Raw genomic sequence first — 17,363 nt, 5'->3', positions numbered from 1 at the left:
GGTTGGGCAATCTACTTCCGTAGTGATACCACCTTGGAAACCGAAGGAGGGGTCGCTAGGAGTTGGGGCCGACTCGATGGCACATAGCAACAACAACATCAATAAATATGATGACTTTTAAAAATTAAAACTATTTGATGCCTATGTGAACAAAATTATTATTATGAAATAATAGTAAATGCTATTATAAGAGAATGGATATTGCAAACAGCAGTTGAACATGGGTCAGTTGGTCCTGAGAGATGGGTGAGTGCCGATGGCCTCCATTGCCCTCAGGCGACAGAAAGGGGTTGGGTTGCAAATGATAGGCACTTTGTAAGTGCTTTAAAACCTTTGACTTAGGACTATTCAATCAAAAGATGTGTTTGGCCTTTTCTTTTTATTTATTTATTTTGTCTCAGAACAATTCTAGAAGTAATGTGGAAGAAAGTGGAAAGAGATAAATCACTCCATAATTGGACGGGGCTAGACAATGAGAATCACCCAGAATAAAGATCACAGCAGAAAAGGATCTTGAGCTTCAAAGTGAAGCCAGGGGCCCACATTCAGAAGTTAAGAACTGATCATTAAAGACCTCCATTTGAGGTCCTTATCCTTGATGCTTTCTATGGGAGGCTTTAAAATAAAACAATCTACCTAGCTGGGTATCAGCTCTGACATCACTTCATTAAAACACATCGAAGTAATGTGCACTTTAGGATGTCCCTGTTAACTGATGAAGTAGACTGGCTCTGAATACCGAGATTACAATGGCACTAGAGAAGTCAATTTGAAAAGAGAGAAAAAGAGACTTAGGAAAGGGAAAATTAGCCTAAACTTGGTTTAAAAGTTTGTTCAGAGAAATTCACACAGCAGATGGTTTATTATGTGGAACATGGAGGTGTTTGCCAGCATGATTCTTGAGGAGTGAGGGGAACAGTCCCCCTTCACTGGGAAGACAGTATGTAGCTCCATTTTTAGAATCCAATGTATGTCTCAATTAAGAACACGGAATTGTTTTATTGCTGCACAGTATTCTTGTGATTCCAGAATGTACTTATTTAACATCTAGACACTTTGTGCTGTATTTTTATTTGCTATTTTTCCTAAAAACATAAAAGCCACAAAAGGCATAGTCTAGCTGTGCACATGGGATCATTCTATACTCAGTTACCAAGCTGTAGAAACTATATGCCTTCTAATTTGTTCAAAACATTTTTATCTCAACTGGTATATGGTGCTACATGTTTACCATCATGAGAATGGGGGTCTTGATTTTTTTTTTTTTTTTAAAGATTAACATGGCCTACAGTTAAGGTGGTCAGTGAATGTGGTTTGCCAGGACAGTCTTAGTTTACATCTGTAGTCCTAGAGCAAATCAGGTGACTAGTTGCTGTCTCATCAACTCCAACTGATGGCAATCCATGTATGTCAGACTACAACTGTGCTCTGTAGAGTTTTCAAATACTGATTTTTTTCAGAAGTAGAACACCAGGCCTTTCTTTGGAAGTGCCTGTTGGTAGACTCAATTCTTCAACCCTTCAGTTAGCAGCCAAGCACTCAGTTATTAATGATTTCTGTTTTCACTCTCCAAGTGTTCTCGATTGGATAATAAATTAATTATGACTTACAAGAAACATGCAATAAGGTAAAATTGAAAATTGGGACCACTGACAACTAACTGAGAACAGAAACAAGATCAGGCACTTGAACTAAAACCAAAACACCAAACTCACTGCCATCAAGTCAGATCCAACTCATAGCAACCCCTCTTTAGTTTTCTGAGGAAGTAGATTGCCCAATCTTTGCTCTGAGGAATGGCTTGTGGGTTTGAACCGCCAGCCTTCTGGTTTGCAGTCCCATGCCTTAGGCACTACGCCACCAGAGCTCCTTATGCCACCAGAGCTAGAAGATGCATTATCTGGCCATTTGGCACATTCTAGTTAGTATTTTGTGCCCTGAATTTGGCTTTGAGCTCCTAGTGGCTGGAACAAAGTGGTTCATATAATTTTTATGATCCATCAAAATTAAAAATTATACTAGTTCTTTAGGAAAGGCAAAGCATGCTTTCACTGTAGCAACTGCTTATGAAATTTTATATAAAAAGAATAGTAAAGGTATGCTTATTTCATGTAGGAAATCTAATCTCTCTTTTGGCTATAAGAATTGCCACAAAAGCTTTTTTTGAGACATCGAATTTGAAGTAACTCATTTCAAAATCTTGACAATTGGTTGCTGTGGGAGAGCCACTAACTAATGAAAGACTAAAGATACCCATTTCCACATGCTGCCCAATTTGGAAGGACCATTAAGGATCAACTAGTTGAGCTTCCGGCACAAGAGCTCCCACCTAATCTGTGAATAGCCTTTTAGCATCCCCTAACTGGACATCAGACCCCTACTTAAAAAAACTTACAAGCACTGGAAGCACACTGCCTACTGGGGCTGCCTGTTGTATCCTTAGAAATTCCTCCCTTGGGAAGAACCTCTGTCTGCTTGTCCTAAGTCATTCTGAATAAGCAAAGAAGTTATGACTTCTGTTCAAACCCATATGCAGATCAAAGTTTCACTTTGATCAAGGGTAGAATGCACCTGTGATGACTGTTACAAAAATTCCTTCCTTGCTTTTGGTCACACATCCCTTGGATTCCCTTTGTCTTTATTAACAGAGTGGTTGTGTAATATGCCCTGAAAGAAAGCTCCAACTTGGCTGTAATTAATCTAACAATTTCCTTAAGTCTATTGACGTGCAGCATTTTTTAAAGGATCTTAATAGTTGGAAACTGTGGTTAGTATTACTTTTTAAAGCTGCATTCCCTGTAATTTCCAGTATTTGCCTACATGGGAAAAATAGTCTTATCCAGATAAACTATTAAATTATAAAATGAATTTTCCCATGCTACAGCCTTTCTGATTACAGAGTATACACAAATTCCACATTATACACAAATCAGGCAGAAATCACTTTGTCAGAAAATAAGAAAAGCCATACATTTCAAAAGGGTGAATTTCCATTTCTGAAAGTCCTATCAGTAGTTAAGTAAGAAACTATAATCTGTCTTTATGGAAAAAAGTAACCCAAGTAACAAACCACGTTTTGTCTGGAAAGGTCTGGCTTAAGAGAGGAGCATGGTAGAGAAGCCAGATTGTAGGCTTTGGGGTCAGGGAGACCTAGGTTGACTTATCAGCCAGCGCTCCTCACTTGATAGCCATGGGACCTGGACCTAGTTCTACAGGCCGAGGCTGATGACCAAGAAATTGACAAGTTGAGTCTGCTTAGAGGCTTCTCTGAACAAAATGCCTGGCTATCTGTTTGACATCAGTTGCTTACTAATGACAGTCTACTTCACAAGATGGTCGTGCACAGTTATTAACAGAACATGGAAAGCAGCATTTGCCTTGTCCATAGAACAGTTCAGGGCTCAGCAATTTTCTCTGTAATAAGCTGGATAATTAATATTTTAGGTTTTGTGGATCACACAGTGTCTGTCACAGCTATTCAACTCTGCTATTGCAGGGCTAAAGCAGTTAGAGACTACACATAAATGAATGGATGTGGCTGTGTGCCATTAAATCTTTATTTGTGGACACTGAAATTTTGAATTCCTTGTAACTTTCACATGTCATGAAATATTCTTTTGATTTATAAAAAATTACTTTTAAATGTAGAAAGTACTCTTAGCTCACAGGCCATACCAAAAAAAAAAAAAAAAAAAGACATCAAGCAGGATTTGGCCCACAGGTATAGCAGTGGCTCTGGTAGCATAGTACCTAAGGCATTTGACTGCTAACCAGAAGGCTGGCAGTTCAAACCCACCAGTGACTGTTCAGAAGGAAGATGGGCAATCTACTTCTGTAGTGATACTGCCTCAGAAACCCAAGGGAGGGGTCGCTATGAGTCAGGTCCGACTCCACGGCACATAACAACTACAACAACATTCTGGTAGCATAGTGCCTAAGGCACTTGACTGTTAACCAGAAGGCTGGCGGTTCAAACCCACCAGCCACTCCTCGGAAGGATGGTCGGACAATCTACTTCTATAGGATACTGCCTCGGAAACCCAAGGAGGGGTCACTATGAGTCGGGTCTGACTTGATGGCAAACAACAACAATCATAACTAAAGGAGCTCTGGTAGCATAGTGCCTAAGGCACTTGACTGCTAACCAGAAAGCTGGTGGTTCAAACTCACCCTCCTCAGAAGGAAAGTTGGGCAATCTACTTCAGTAGTGATACTGCCTTGGAAACCCAAGGAGGGGTCGCTATGAGTCGGGTCCAACTTGACAGCACATAACAACAACACAACATAATAACTAACCATTTATTGAACATGTACTGTGTGTCAGATCTCATTCTGAGTGCTTTAAATACATTAGCCTAGTTAATCTTTACTGCAACCCCATGAAGGATCAACCCCCTTTTACAGATGAGAAAACTGAGGCTTGGAGAGATTAAGCAGCTTGCCTAAAATTGCACTGTTAATAAGAGGCAAGACTAGGATTCAAACACGGGTTCCAGAGTCCATGTCTATAACAATATTGCCTCTCACAGAAAATGTTTTTTATATGGTATTTATAAAAATGATGCAAAATAAATCATAAAATGCTACTTGCCATTTTATAGTGGTTAAAACAAGCAAGGGTAGAAATCATTACCTTCTGAAGGGAACCGCCTACAAATAATAACTATTTGCAGTCAAACAACTGCTGCACTTAATAAATTTTAAGAGTCAGGCTAAGACTAGTTATATACGAGAACCAAAGGAAGGAAAGCAGCTTCTTTAAAATTTTATTTTCTGTGAGAAAGGTATATGAGTTACTTTCAGGAAATAAATAATAGTCACTTGGGACATATAAAAAGATTCCATAAAGATAATTTTGGACTAAGGGAGAATCTAAGGGAGTCTTCATTGTAGCTCATTTAAAACCAGTTCCACCTGAGCAGGTGTATGAGCCTGATGTATTATTCATGTGTAATGTGTGATATTTTATGCATGAGGCTGGAATTTCTTGGTCCTGAGGAAAGGGCTTGGTATCCAAGAGGCCAAGGCTGCATCTCTAAATGGCACCAAAAAGATAAAGATGAGGCGATAGACTGCAGCAATTGGATGATGTAGCTGAAAGAAATCACTTGAATTTCTGTCCTGGTTCAGCTCTTTTATTATCTGTGTGACCCTAGGCAAAGCAATTTACTTCTCTAAACCTCCTTTTGCTGGACATGAAAGCAGCTCCTTGGCTCTACCCTTAGGCAGGATATCAAAGAATTTTAGCAAATCGAGTGTACAATGCAGATATGAAGCATATGAGCTTCAGTGTGTTTGATGGGGGCATAGACAATCAGACATAGACACTGCTGGGATATGTGCCACTGTGCATCCCTGAATGCAATCTTCTTCATGATAAATAATAGTAAGTATTTATCAGACTCCTTGCTAAGCTTGTCAGGTTGATAAAAAGCCTTCAAGAAAGATAGTATCATTTCTGTTTTAAATGTGAGGGGTGGAGCTCAGAGAAGCCAGATAGCTTACAGAGGATTATAGATGCCCAGTTTATAGGTGCAAAACCCATGCTCTTACCTTACTTTATCAGTCTTGGATCTAAGGAGCACACTGGTGACAGTATCAAGACAAGCTTCCTCAGTTGGCTCCTTTTTGAGATTTGGGCACTCTAAGGAGTATTCATTCTTGCTTCACAGGGAAAATCACACAGCTCAGAGTTGGTCTTCAAAACTAACAACCTGTTGAATTGGATTAGTAGTACTCATATAAATCACATTTCATTTTCTGGTACCTACTGTGTATACTCATTTTTCGAGAAGGGGGAAATGAATCTCAGAGAGTTTAAGAACTTTGTCTAAAGTCACACAGCAAAGATAGGACCAAGATTTGAACAGGTTCAACTATAGAGCCTTACCTGTACTACTAGACTGCCTCTTATTCTGTATTTTATTGGCACGAATATATGTCCCATTTTTCAAAAGCCCTGTTTAACAAACAAAGCAAAACACTTCTCATGGTCAGGATTACTCAGAACAATTCATTCTGAAGAAGAAAGATGGAAAACTTGCTTTCAGTTTCAGGGGTGTCCTAGGGTAGCTGTGAAATCTGAGCTGTTCCAGTGCTGGGTGGGTGAGCCCTGACTTCCTATGATTCTATGATATTCCCGTTTCCATGATGAATTTGGCGAGTCACTGACTTTTAGTAGATGTGTTGTATAATTTCCTCTCTGGGTCACATCTGGAAAATTCAGATTGGCAGGGTTGCATGCCAAGCCTAAATTTCACCATGATGCTTTGCAAGGCGTACACCACACTCTTGTCACATGAAAGGTAGTGAAATCAGTACACTATACTCTCTCCTGCTCCCCGCTCCCCTTAAGTTAGTCATAATATGAGCACATTCCCTATATGCCATTTTATTTGTAGAGGAAAACAAACAAAAACAATGGTTGTTGGAAAAGAGGATTGGAGGGTGGGAGAATGAATGGAGGTGGAGCTACAGTTTTAGGATGATGTCCCATGAATACATCAAGGTCCAGAAGGCAGAGAGGAAGCATTCCAACTACTACTGGTACCTTTTGCTTTCTATATTTTTAAGATTGAAGAACTGTGAATGTTCCAGGAGAAAGAACACAAAAAATGGCCTAGTAGATACCAGATTTTGTACTTGACACTTTAAAGTACATGCTTTAATTTTATCCTCACATCAGCCTTACAGCATAGCCATAGCCCATTTAACAGATGGCAAGACTGAGGCTCACAGAAGTTGAGTGATTTGACCAAGGTCATACAGGTAATACAGTTAAAGATAGAATGCAAACCCATATTTCTGAGGTCTGGTCCTTTCCTCTGTAGTAGGCCATATCAGTTTATTTCCATATAGGACAGGAAGTCACAGAAGGGGGAATGATGGTGAGAGAAATTATAATACAGGATATGCACTCTTTATATATTTTCTCAGGCCAAATAATGGTGGAAAATACTGTATAGGGCGCAGAATGAAATTCAAGTCCTGCAACACAGAGCCATGTCTCAAGCAGAAGCGTGACTTCAGAGATGAACAGTGTGCTCACTTTGACGGGAAGCATTTTAACATCAATGGGTTGCTTCCCAATGTGCGCTGGGTCCCCAAGTACAGTGGAAGTAAGTACCTCCAGGGAAGGCTCCCGTGGTGGTCAGCTGGCACTGGGCCCAGGCAGGAAAGTCACATTGCATTTTGTTTCTCCTTGCTAGTTTTGATGAAGGATCGGTGCAAGTTGTTCTGCAGGGTGGCCGGGAACACAGCCTACTATCAGCTCCGAGACAGAGTGATAGATGGAACTCCTTGTGGCCAAGACACAAATGATATCTGTGTCCAAGGCCTGTGTCGGGTAAGTCCCACTTGGCATTTTCTTCACTGTGTTGTATCATTGCCAAGTTACGGTTTGTGATGCCTTAAGAGAAAAGCAACTGGTAATATCTCTACGGTGTCTTCATGACAGAGTGATCAAAGTGTGGTCCACACCAGCAGCAGCAGCGGCAGCAGCAGCATTCCTGCATTCAGTGCATGCCATGCTTTGAGAACTACTACCTTAGATTTTTCTTGACATTCTCAGCCTCTGTGAGAGTCAACACAAAACCATCCCCTGAAGTTTTATTATAATAATTTACACATACACACACTCCTTTACTATAACCTCCACAGTTAAGGTTAAACCCAGATGTTCTAGATTAAATAGCCCTGCTCCAGAAAGATGTTATGAAGAAGACCTGGCATTACTTATTGTGATTTTAAGCACAAGGGCTTCTACCTGACACCTGTGTGTTAATTATCTTCGAAGGGAAATTGAGAAACCTGTAGCAGATGGTGAAGCGTTAGAGCAGTGATTTCTTTAGGGCTTGGAACCATTCATTGTTTTCACCAGTCAGAAATCTCTCCTATCCCAGCCAGGCTCTGAGATGGCTGCAGTTTCTTGAATGTAGTCCAAAGATAAATTCAAGTTGTCTGATTGGAAGAGCTTCTAAGTGCTTCATTCACTTCCTGACACTCAGCTATGGTGCCAGTTTCCTCCTTGTCAGTCCATGTTATGACAACACGTGGCATTTCTCCTCTAAGACCAGCTAATACAAAGCAATAAAGTGGACAAAAGTGTGAACTCACATTTTCTGGTCATTGCTGGTGTCTTTCTGAAAGCTCTGTCTACACTGAACATTTTGTTAACACATGATGAAATTCAGGAGACCACTTGGAGCCTTAGGCCTCAGTCTAGTAGCCTGCAGTCTTGTTTGGCCTACATTAGCCAGTATTTAAACACTGGGGGATGTCACATGAAATTTAATTTTCTAAGCTTCTTTGGAAATACTGGAAAATGTCAACACCAGGCTTCTATTTCTACACAGCAGCATAGCCTGGAGTGAACAGTGGCTATTTCCCTACATGGGGTGTGAGCTCTCTGATTGGACACAGTCCTCACAACTCCCTTTTCTTTCTTGTTATTGCTGAGTGATCTCATTTACTCTACTTATTCTTAGACTGATACTTAGAAAACTTTATAGAGGGATACGTTGGGGATCTTGTTAAAATGCCAACTCTGAGTTAGTAGATCATGGCAGGGCCTGGAATTCTGAATTCCCAGCAGCATTGATGATGACTGCTATTCCATGGACTACATTTTAAATACCAAGGCTCTGGGCAATTTGGGTTCTCAACTTTTGCATGTTTAAGGGGACTTAATATTCTTTATTTAGAATGTCATTTAGAATGCATATCATTCAAACAAAACCATTATTTGCCATTTTATACTTTGTGTAATACTTACCATTTATTTTTAAATGTTTTCTTTTTAAAGCAAGCTGGATGTGATCATATTTTAAACTCAAAAGCCCGAAGAGATAAATGTGGGGTTTGTGGTGGCGATAATTCTTCATGCAAAACAGTGGCAGGCACATTTAATACAGTACATTATGGTAAGAATCTGTTCCTGAGAACCGTGAGAAGGAAAATGATCAAAGTTTAAACATTGTTAACCACTTGTAATATATAAAAGTATTAATATCAAGCATAAAATAAGTCTTGTTATGGTACATTATCCATCTGGCTATAAGGATCCCATTAGTGAGAATTTTGTTATATTCTTTTTTTTGCCCACCTTTTATTCCATGCTTAGAGTAAGTGAATCAGTGTGTGGAATACTGAATTCATGCTCACTTCTTTTCAGGTTACAACACTGTGGTCCGAATTCCAGCTGGTGCTACCAGTCTTGATGTGCGGCAGCACAGTTTCTCAGGGAAATCAGAGGATGACAACTACTTAGGTGAGAGGGGATGCCCTCTGACATTAGCAGGAATTCTGGTTCTCTGGGGGAGCTGGCAGAGTCTACTTCCTTCCCTCTATTTTATGTGGAGAGCTTTTTTGTATGATCTGCATTTTCATGAAAGGAGTTATCTTTCCCATTCATTATTTTAGTTCATCCTCATACATATGTTCTCAGATTATTGATTTATTCTCTGTAGTTATAATCATCTATATCAAGGCATTTGCAAACCCTCAATGAGATGGGTCGACACAATAACAGTACAGTGAACTCAAATACACCAATAATTATGAAGATGGCAAAGGACAATGCAGCATTTCATTTTGTTACACATTAGGTCACCATGAGTCACAGCTAACTCAGTGGCAAGTAACAATAGTAACTCTGGATCTTAGAAAATACAAAGGCTGCAAATCAAATTTTGAAAGAACTTACCATGTAGATTTATCACAAAATCATTGATCCTGTTGAATCTTAAAAAAAAAAAAAAAAAAAAACCTGTCCTATGGGTAGCTGATGTGCAACTGCTTTATCAGAGGCATTTCTTGACTTAATTTGTGTGTTATCAGCTCTAATCAGTAACAGACCACTATTAGATTTACTCAGTATTTCCTTATGGCCAGTCATTCTAACAGTTTCTATAATGGCACACATTTTCCTCATGTCATTACTAGAATGGCCCATTTTGCTACTTTATCTTTATTCTTCTCTCATTGAGCCCAGGCACATGATTAACTCATATCCATTCCTTATTATGTAAACTACAACACACCAACAGCCTGTGTTGTTGTCAACAGTTTACTTAGCTTATCCCCCATCACTGCAATTTATCATTTTGTAAGTTGCCCAGCCACTACTTAAAGAAAGGCATGGGAGGAAGGAGGTGCCTCAAAGAGATTCAACTGGGATCTGGGCATCTTGCACAACTAGACTCCTAGGCATGGAAACTGTACAATTTGCACCTACAGCTGAAAGAAATGAGGGCAGTCCTTCTAAACAATTTTAAGAAGTGAACTTTTTTTCCTCTGGTATGATGATGTCTAGGCAAGTCTGCATTATGCATCTGAACATAACCTTTACAAAGGCTTGCCCCAAACATCAGAACATCTTGAGCTATTGAATAACTATTTGTTAAATCGAATTAGAACCTGTATTGATATTTTGGAATGTCTGCATGCAATCCTGTGCAGATACATAGTGTTCCTTTAGCCAAGAATACTAATCAGGTATAATATTTATACACGACTCCATCATAGCATTTTCTGCAGTATAGTATTCATTCATTCACTTAATTAATATGTGCCAGGAACTGTTCTAGGCACAATGAACAAAAACAGACTCTACTGCCTATCTCTTCCCAATATTAAAGAATAATGGGAGATTTGGACTGGGGCAGAGGTGGTGGAGTGGACATGTTAGAATTACAGAGAAAGGAAACAGGTCATCTGGGTGAGAGGTACCACCAGGCAGAGGTACCAGCCATTACAGAGTTTTTGGAGTAGGGGCAAGTCTAGATCGTTTGAAGATTAGAAGGGAGGAAGGTATGGTTGATCTGAGTGAGCACTGGAAAGAGTCATGGAGTTAAAGAGGTAATAGGACTAGGTCATGTAGAGCCTGTCTTTGTTTCCTAGGGCTACCATAACAAAAGCCACAGGTAGGTGGCTTTAAGAAACAGAAATTTATTGTCTCACAGTTTTAGACACTTAGAAGTTCAAATCAAGGCTTTAGCTTTAGGGAAGGGTCCTTCCTTGATGGTAGCCCTGGATGTTTCTTGGTACTTGGCTTATAGATGGATCCTCACATAATGTCTTCCCCCTGTGTGTGAGTCTATATTTGTTCTGCGCTTAAAGCCTTCAGCTGGTTAGATGAGGCCCACTGACATTATGGAGTGTAATTGGCTTTACTTAGTCCAACTGATTTAATCACATGTAACTACTTTATAACAGTATCTGGACTACTGTTTGACCACCTAACTAAGCCTATAGCCCTGCCAAGTTGACACATAATATTAACTATCATAGGGCCCTATAACCAAGGAATTGGGCTTTTACTCAGGAAAATGGGAAACTACTAGAGATTTTGATCTGAGGAAGGATTTAATACCATATGTCATTCATATGCATGATCATATTTATGTTTTAAAAGGATCACTCTGGCTGTTATGTTGAAAGTAGATGGTAGGGGGAGAAACACAGGGTAGAAATAGGGAGACTAGATGGAAAGTTACTGGAATAACCCAAGAGAGAGATGTTAGTTGCTTGGCTAGACTTTGAAGCAGTGGAGGTGGTGGTATGTGGTAAGATTCTGGATATGTTTTGAAGGTTTTGTTGATGGATTGAATATAGTATGTGTGAGAAAGAAGTCAAGGGTGACTCCAAGGTTTTGACCTGAGCAATTAAAAGGACTGACAGGTTCTGAGATGAGGAGAATTATTTCTTATTCTTCTGTATGGCTGCTAATGTTTTACAGTCTTTACATCTTCAGCTCCTGACACAAAGTCTACACATAGTAGGTGCTAAGTAAATGAGTGTTGAACTCTTGAGAAGCCATTGTTTGTGCTGTCTTTATTGGGTACCTACAGTGTGCTTAATAGGGTAGAGTTACCTTGGAAATATATACAATCATCCCCCCTTTGAAAGACTACAAAGTCTTATTTGGAATTAATGACTTAATGGCTGACTCAGCTATTTTCCACCTTCAATATCAAAATGAGTTGTGGCTATAAATCAGTCAACAAATTTCATGGGAACCCTTTTTAAATGATTTTTTTTTTTTGGATTTGGGGGATCCTATATTTCTCACTCCACCACTGAACAAAATGGGTCAAACATTTTCCTCCTGAACTTGGTTATAAATTTGAGCATGTGGCTGCTATGCTCTGACTACTTCCTAATTAAATCAAGCAGCATTGCATGAAACCTCCTTTATAAATTAATTTCCTGAGCTTGAAAGCTGTGTTGAGCTGCTCCTTTCTTCTCGAAAGAGAGAAGGATTCTCCTCTATTCTTCTCCTTCCTGGAAAAATAATCTCCCTCCAATTCAACTTAATCAGCCCAGGTCAGGAACCTGAATTCAGGGAGGGCCTCCTGATAACCTTTTATTCCTCACTGAAGGATTCTTAATCCCTTTCAAAGAATGAAAGTAAAAATAAAGAAGATTTGTCATCTGGGTCAGGCAGTTTGTCACAGTTGTGGCTCTTTAATGAAATATTATGAGAAAATCACCTGTTGGCTTAAGAAAGTCTCCCTGAAAGCAGATGGCAAGCATGCATGTAGAGAGCGTAAGTCGCAGTTCACCAAGTGTGAAAGTCAAGACCTCGGAGCTTTGAACCTTACAGTGGTTACTTAACAATTTAGGAAGAATTTGATGTTGTCATCAAGTCTGGGGTGTGTAAATGTTTACCCTTGGTTTGAAGGAAAATCAACAAATGCACTGAGAAGGTTTTAAAACCCACAGTTCAGTCTTGCCTGGCTCCATGCATAGCTGTTACGTTGCTAAGCAGTCTTCATCTTTATCCCTCATATTTTTTTGAAAGGTCAGTCAAGCTGTGCTCACTCTGTGTGTTTTGGTGAGGGAGCCATGTCCAGGAGAGAGGACCTCTGTAGCAACCCAGCTCTGATGGGTGAGATGGGGGGGAAACTAACCCAGAAAATTAGCTCCCCTAATCACCTGAGTCAGAGGTTGGGCAGTAGACTGTTGTTTTCAGGAAACTATTTGTTTTACAGAGTACCGAAGCAGAAAGTCTCCCTGTCAGAGTTTGTTCTTTCACATAGCCCCCTCCTTCCTGTTGAGTTAAAGCCAAGTTGCACCCAGTACCACCATGTTCATATGTCTTCAGAAGAAAAATAGTCATTTCTGTGAAACTAGTATGTCTTTAGTATATGCAGCCCTTGATTAATTGTGGCAATGGGAAGACAACAGTTGATTCAGTTCAAGATAAAGCAGCAACTTCATTTCAACTGATGACTTCAAAGATGTCTGGGGCCAAACTGTTTATCAGAGCAGATCATAAAAAGAGTCTTAGATTATTTGAGCTCTTCTTGCATTCCCTACTCACCACCTACTTGGATAAGGAGCTCGCAGTGAAGGGTGAAATGCCCCAAGTCAGCGTAAGCATGAGTGGAAACAAGGAGACATTAGAAAGGAGACTCAGAATGAACCTAGGCTAGATGATTGCTCTTTGAACACGAGCAAAACTGGATTACCGCTTAATTTACAGAACTGGTGTTGTGACATCTCATTTCCCCTCTGTTAGTGAAATGTCAGCTGGGTTGCTAGCATGAGACTTAACTTGAAAGGATCGGGTGACCTCGTTGGCAGCACATCATGCTGTCACCCTGTAAGTGACCCACATTAGGGAGCAACCTCAGGATGCCTAAGGTGCCACGGAAACAACCTCATCTCCAATCAGTGACCCATTGAAAGTCCTGTGTCTTGCTTAGCTGGTGAGTCTCATACTGTAGGAGCTGCAGGGGAGACAAGGTTGTCAGAGGTTTATACTGACTGGAAATAGTTATTTAGCTGGAAGCACTCTATTCTCCTTGTCATGAATGTCAGGTTCAATCAAACATTCATTCATTTAACATCATTGCCTGAGCATCTACTAAGGACTTGGGTCTTCATTGGGCTTACTTAAATTTCTAAAAATGTTACCTAAACTTATGGGTCTCTATTTGTTCACGGTGGTGTACTGGTTAAAGTGCTTGGCTGCTAACTGAAAGGTAAGTGGTTCGAACCTACCAGCTGCTCCACAGGAGAAATATGTGGCAATGTGCTTCTGGAAAGATGACAGCCTGGCAAACCCTATTGGCTAATTCTACCCTGTCCTGGAGGGTCACTGTAAGTGGAATTGACTAGATGGCAACAGGTTTATTTATACATAAAGATAAAGAATATGTAAATTTATTCACACATTTGTTGACTTCCTTCTTGGAAAAATTAGTGAGTAACAGGCTCTGGAGACAGATTTCCTCAATAAAAGCCACATAAAAAGCCTTGGAAATTAACAATATCAAAATCCTAGTTTTCTCATTTATAAATTAAGCATCAATAGTAGACCCTACCTTATAGAAGTGTGATAAGAAAACAGTGCATATGAAGGCATTATGATCTGTCAAGAACTAAAGCCAAGGTAGCACTATCTTATGTAATCCTCTTCACAGTCCTGTGAGGAAACCCATTTTACAGAAGAAGAAACTGAGGCTTGGAGAGCTTAAGTAATTTACCCAAGGTCACACAAACAAGAAGTGTTGAGTCAGAATTTGAATCCTCATTGTCTGACTTCAGACCACTTAACCACTTTGTTTTACAGCTTCCATGTAGAACAATGCATGGCTCATCTGGGGATATGAGTGACTGGAGATTGAGCTTTAATGGTCAGAGTTTATAGGTGAGGCTGAAAAGATAGGTCAGGATAAGATTTGTAAGGTTATTGGGAGATTGTGCTAAGGAATTTTAACTATATTCACTTCTTAGTACCGACTATCAAAGGATTTTGAGCTATGAAGTTGGAAGATGTATTGGTTTTCAACACTACCCTGACTTTTTCTCTATGATACCACACCCTTTCCAACTATCTCAAATGAAGGCATTTTATTCTTCCTTTGGAGGCAAGATGGGCCTTACATGGGTGGATATTCTCACAAGTGAAGTATGGGATCAGAAATGGAATTCAATGCAGGTTAATTCCTTGTCCTAGGAAGAGTAACACTGCATCAGTATAGTGTCCACTCAGTGAACCCTGTGAGGGTCCCACGTCCAAGAAACCAGGGACACCTTCTTTAATTGCCACATTAGTATACTATATCTATTTTACCCAAGTCCTCTAAACCTCTTCTGCATAATACTGTTTCTGTCCTGCATAGTGAGTGCAAAAGAAATCAATGAAAGACAGATTAAACTCTCCCTGACAGATAGATAAGATGTTGTGACCATTGTCCATTCCACGATCATAAAAGACATCATTAATATATCATGATGTTAATTCCTGCTGAGACATTATGCCACCAACAAATTCTGTTCCACACAGCTTCTGGGGCAGATTACCAATTGCTTGACATTGGTACCTCGCATGAAACCTATTTGCCATCCATGAGTTAAATTTGCTTGTTTCTTTAGTTACCTAAATACGTGGCCTGTGCATTTTAAGGAGTCTCTCACTGCTAAGATTTGCTAATCGTGCACAAATTATAAAGGGTAAGACAGTTTCTACAGTATTTTGTTCAGGGCTCAAATGTTTAATACCCACTGCCATCAAGGAGCTCTGGTGGCGTAGTGCCTAAGGCGTTTGACTGCTAACCAGAAGGCTGGCGGTTCAAACCCACCAGCCACTCCTCGGAAGGAAGATTGAGCAATCTACTTCCCTACTGATACTGCCTCAGAAACCCAAGGAGGGGTCGCTGTGAGTCAGGTCTGACTCGATGGCACATAACAACAACAACAGCCATCAAGTCAATTCCAACTTGTAGAGACCCTGTACAATAGAGTAGAACTGCCTGATAGGGTTTCCAAGTCTGTAAATATTTTTGGAGGTAAACTGCCTTATCTTCTGCAGAGCAGCTGGTGGGCTCAAACCACCGACCTTTTGGTTAGCAGCCAAATGCTTTAACCAAAGAGCTACCAGAACTCCTAAATGTTTAATGGCTCTGATTTACTGTATGCTTGTTTCTGGTCAGGCACCTTACTTGGCAGACATTCTATTCTAGGAGTTGTGGTGCGCGGGCTGGAAAAAAAAGTGGCGCTTAAGATGAAACAAAAATTTTGTAGTAAATGCTTGGGGGAAGAGGTATAATTGGAATTTTATCTTGAGAAATTAATCTAAAAGTAAGAAAATGAGTTTATTTTCTCTTATATTCAACAAAATTTAGGTTTTAATTTCAATCATGCTTGGGCTTTTGGCATAAAGAATGAAGCAGTTGGTAAATGTTTTTGCACCTTTTATCCAGTCAAGTTATAGCAGAGTAGTAATACTGTAAATATGATGTGGGGGTGGTGTCTGACCTCCTCTAACTTCACAGGGAGAGGAGGCTCATTATTAGAAACCTAAGGCTGATTCTTATGAGGGGGAGGTCAGACATGCCTCCAGTCTCCAACCTTTTTACCAATTCTGACACCAGCTGTCCCTCCCACAGCACTCTCTACTTCTCTGCTGGGTTTGACCATTTGTTGCAGTGGCCACACAGAAGTCACAGACAATACTCATGATTATGGGTTTTATTAGAGAAGATAACAGTTTACAACTCAGAATTAGAAATGACTCAGGATACAGTTCTTCGATCAGGACAGCCTCTTCTCAGCTGTGATGCAGACAGGCCTCTCTCTGGTCCTCAGCAACCCCCATCCCTAGGGGCCTCTTGGGCTACCTCTGCCCACCTCAAAAAAGTGTTACAAAGTTCCTTTAGCTCTGCTGATTGGTATCCAGGCATCCCACTTGATCAGTAAGCGTCGCCCAAAGGCGCTCTGATCTAGCTCCATGGCTTGGCAAACCTAGCTCCACCAAGTGCCTGGAGACACCCCCACCAGCAAGCCTTCTGTCTGAAGGTACTCCCCTTTCTTGCTCCATGGGTCCAGAAGCCCACCATGGTATCTCATGTCTTGGTTCTGCTACCTCTGCTCCCCCTCTCTGGTGTTACAGCTTTCTGTCTCCAAGATCAAAGAGATTCCCAGCACAGGAATGCTGGGTCCAAAGGATGCCTGCTGCTCCTGTCTTTTCTTGGTGGCAGTCAAGTCCCCCTTTCTGCCTCTGAGATGGCTTATTTTAAGCCTAGCAGGATAGTAAAGCCAACCAACCCCCCCCCCCAGTACCTCTTATTTGCATGGTCCCACCTCCACAAGGGTGCCATGCTCCTTATATAGCAAGCTATCCGATCCCCTTGATGGGCCACAGCACCTCACATTTGCATAATCCTACTCAGTCATTTGGTGGGAATCACAAAGACCATGGCTAGAAGGGCCATATTAAGTAATTCACTGCACCACAAGTATATTTGTCACTTCAAGTTGGAATTCAACAGTAAAATCTGGAAGGAGTCCATTTTTAATAAAATCTTGAAGGAGCCCATTTTTAATAAAAGCTTTCTGGGGCTTCCTCACCTTCA

At 40.5% G+C, this 17,363-nt stretch overlaps 1 protein-coding gene across 1 annotated transcript in view; it reads left to right on the top strand.

Annotated features, from left to right (window-relative positions):
• ADAMTS9 (ADAM metallopeptidase with thrombospondin type 1 motif 9) overlaps nucleotides 1-17,363 on the top strand; it is a 218,395-nt gene that overhangs the window by 80,712 nt on the left and 120,320 nt on the right. The window contains exons 13-16 of the mRNA XM_007948081.2: nucleotides 6,937-7,118; nucleotides 7,209-7,345; nucleotides 8,804-8,921; nucleotides 9,173-9,268. Coding sequence (XP_007946272.1) covers nucleotides 6,937-7,118; nucleotides 7,209-7,345; nucleotides 8,804-8,921; nucleotides 9,173-9,268 — 533 coding nt within the window. The remainder of the gene's footprint in view (nucleotides 1-6,936; nucleotides 7,119-7,208; nucleotides 7,346-8,803; nucleotides 8,922-9,172; nucleotides 9,269-17,363) is intronic.

This window comes from Orycteropus afer, unplaced genomic scaffold (assembly GCF_000298275.1).
Source record: "Orycteropus afer afer isolate SDZICR_OR568_19922 unplaced genomic scaffold, OryAfe1.0 scaffold00201, whole genome shotgun sequence".
NCBI lineage: Eukaryota > Metazoa > Chordata > Mammalia > Tubulidentata > Orycteropodidae > Orycteropus > Orycteropus afer.
The sequence above is the reverse complement of the archived record's forward strand: the minus strand, read 5'-3'. Positions and strand labels throughout refer to the sequence as shown.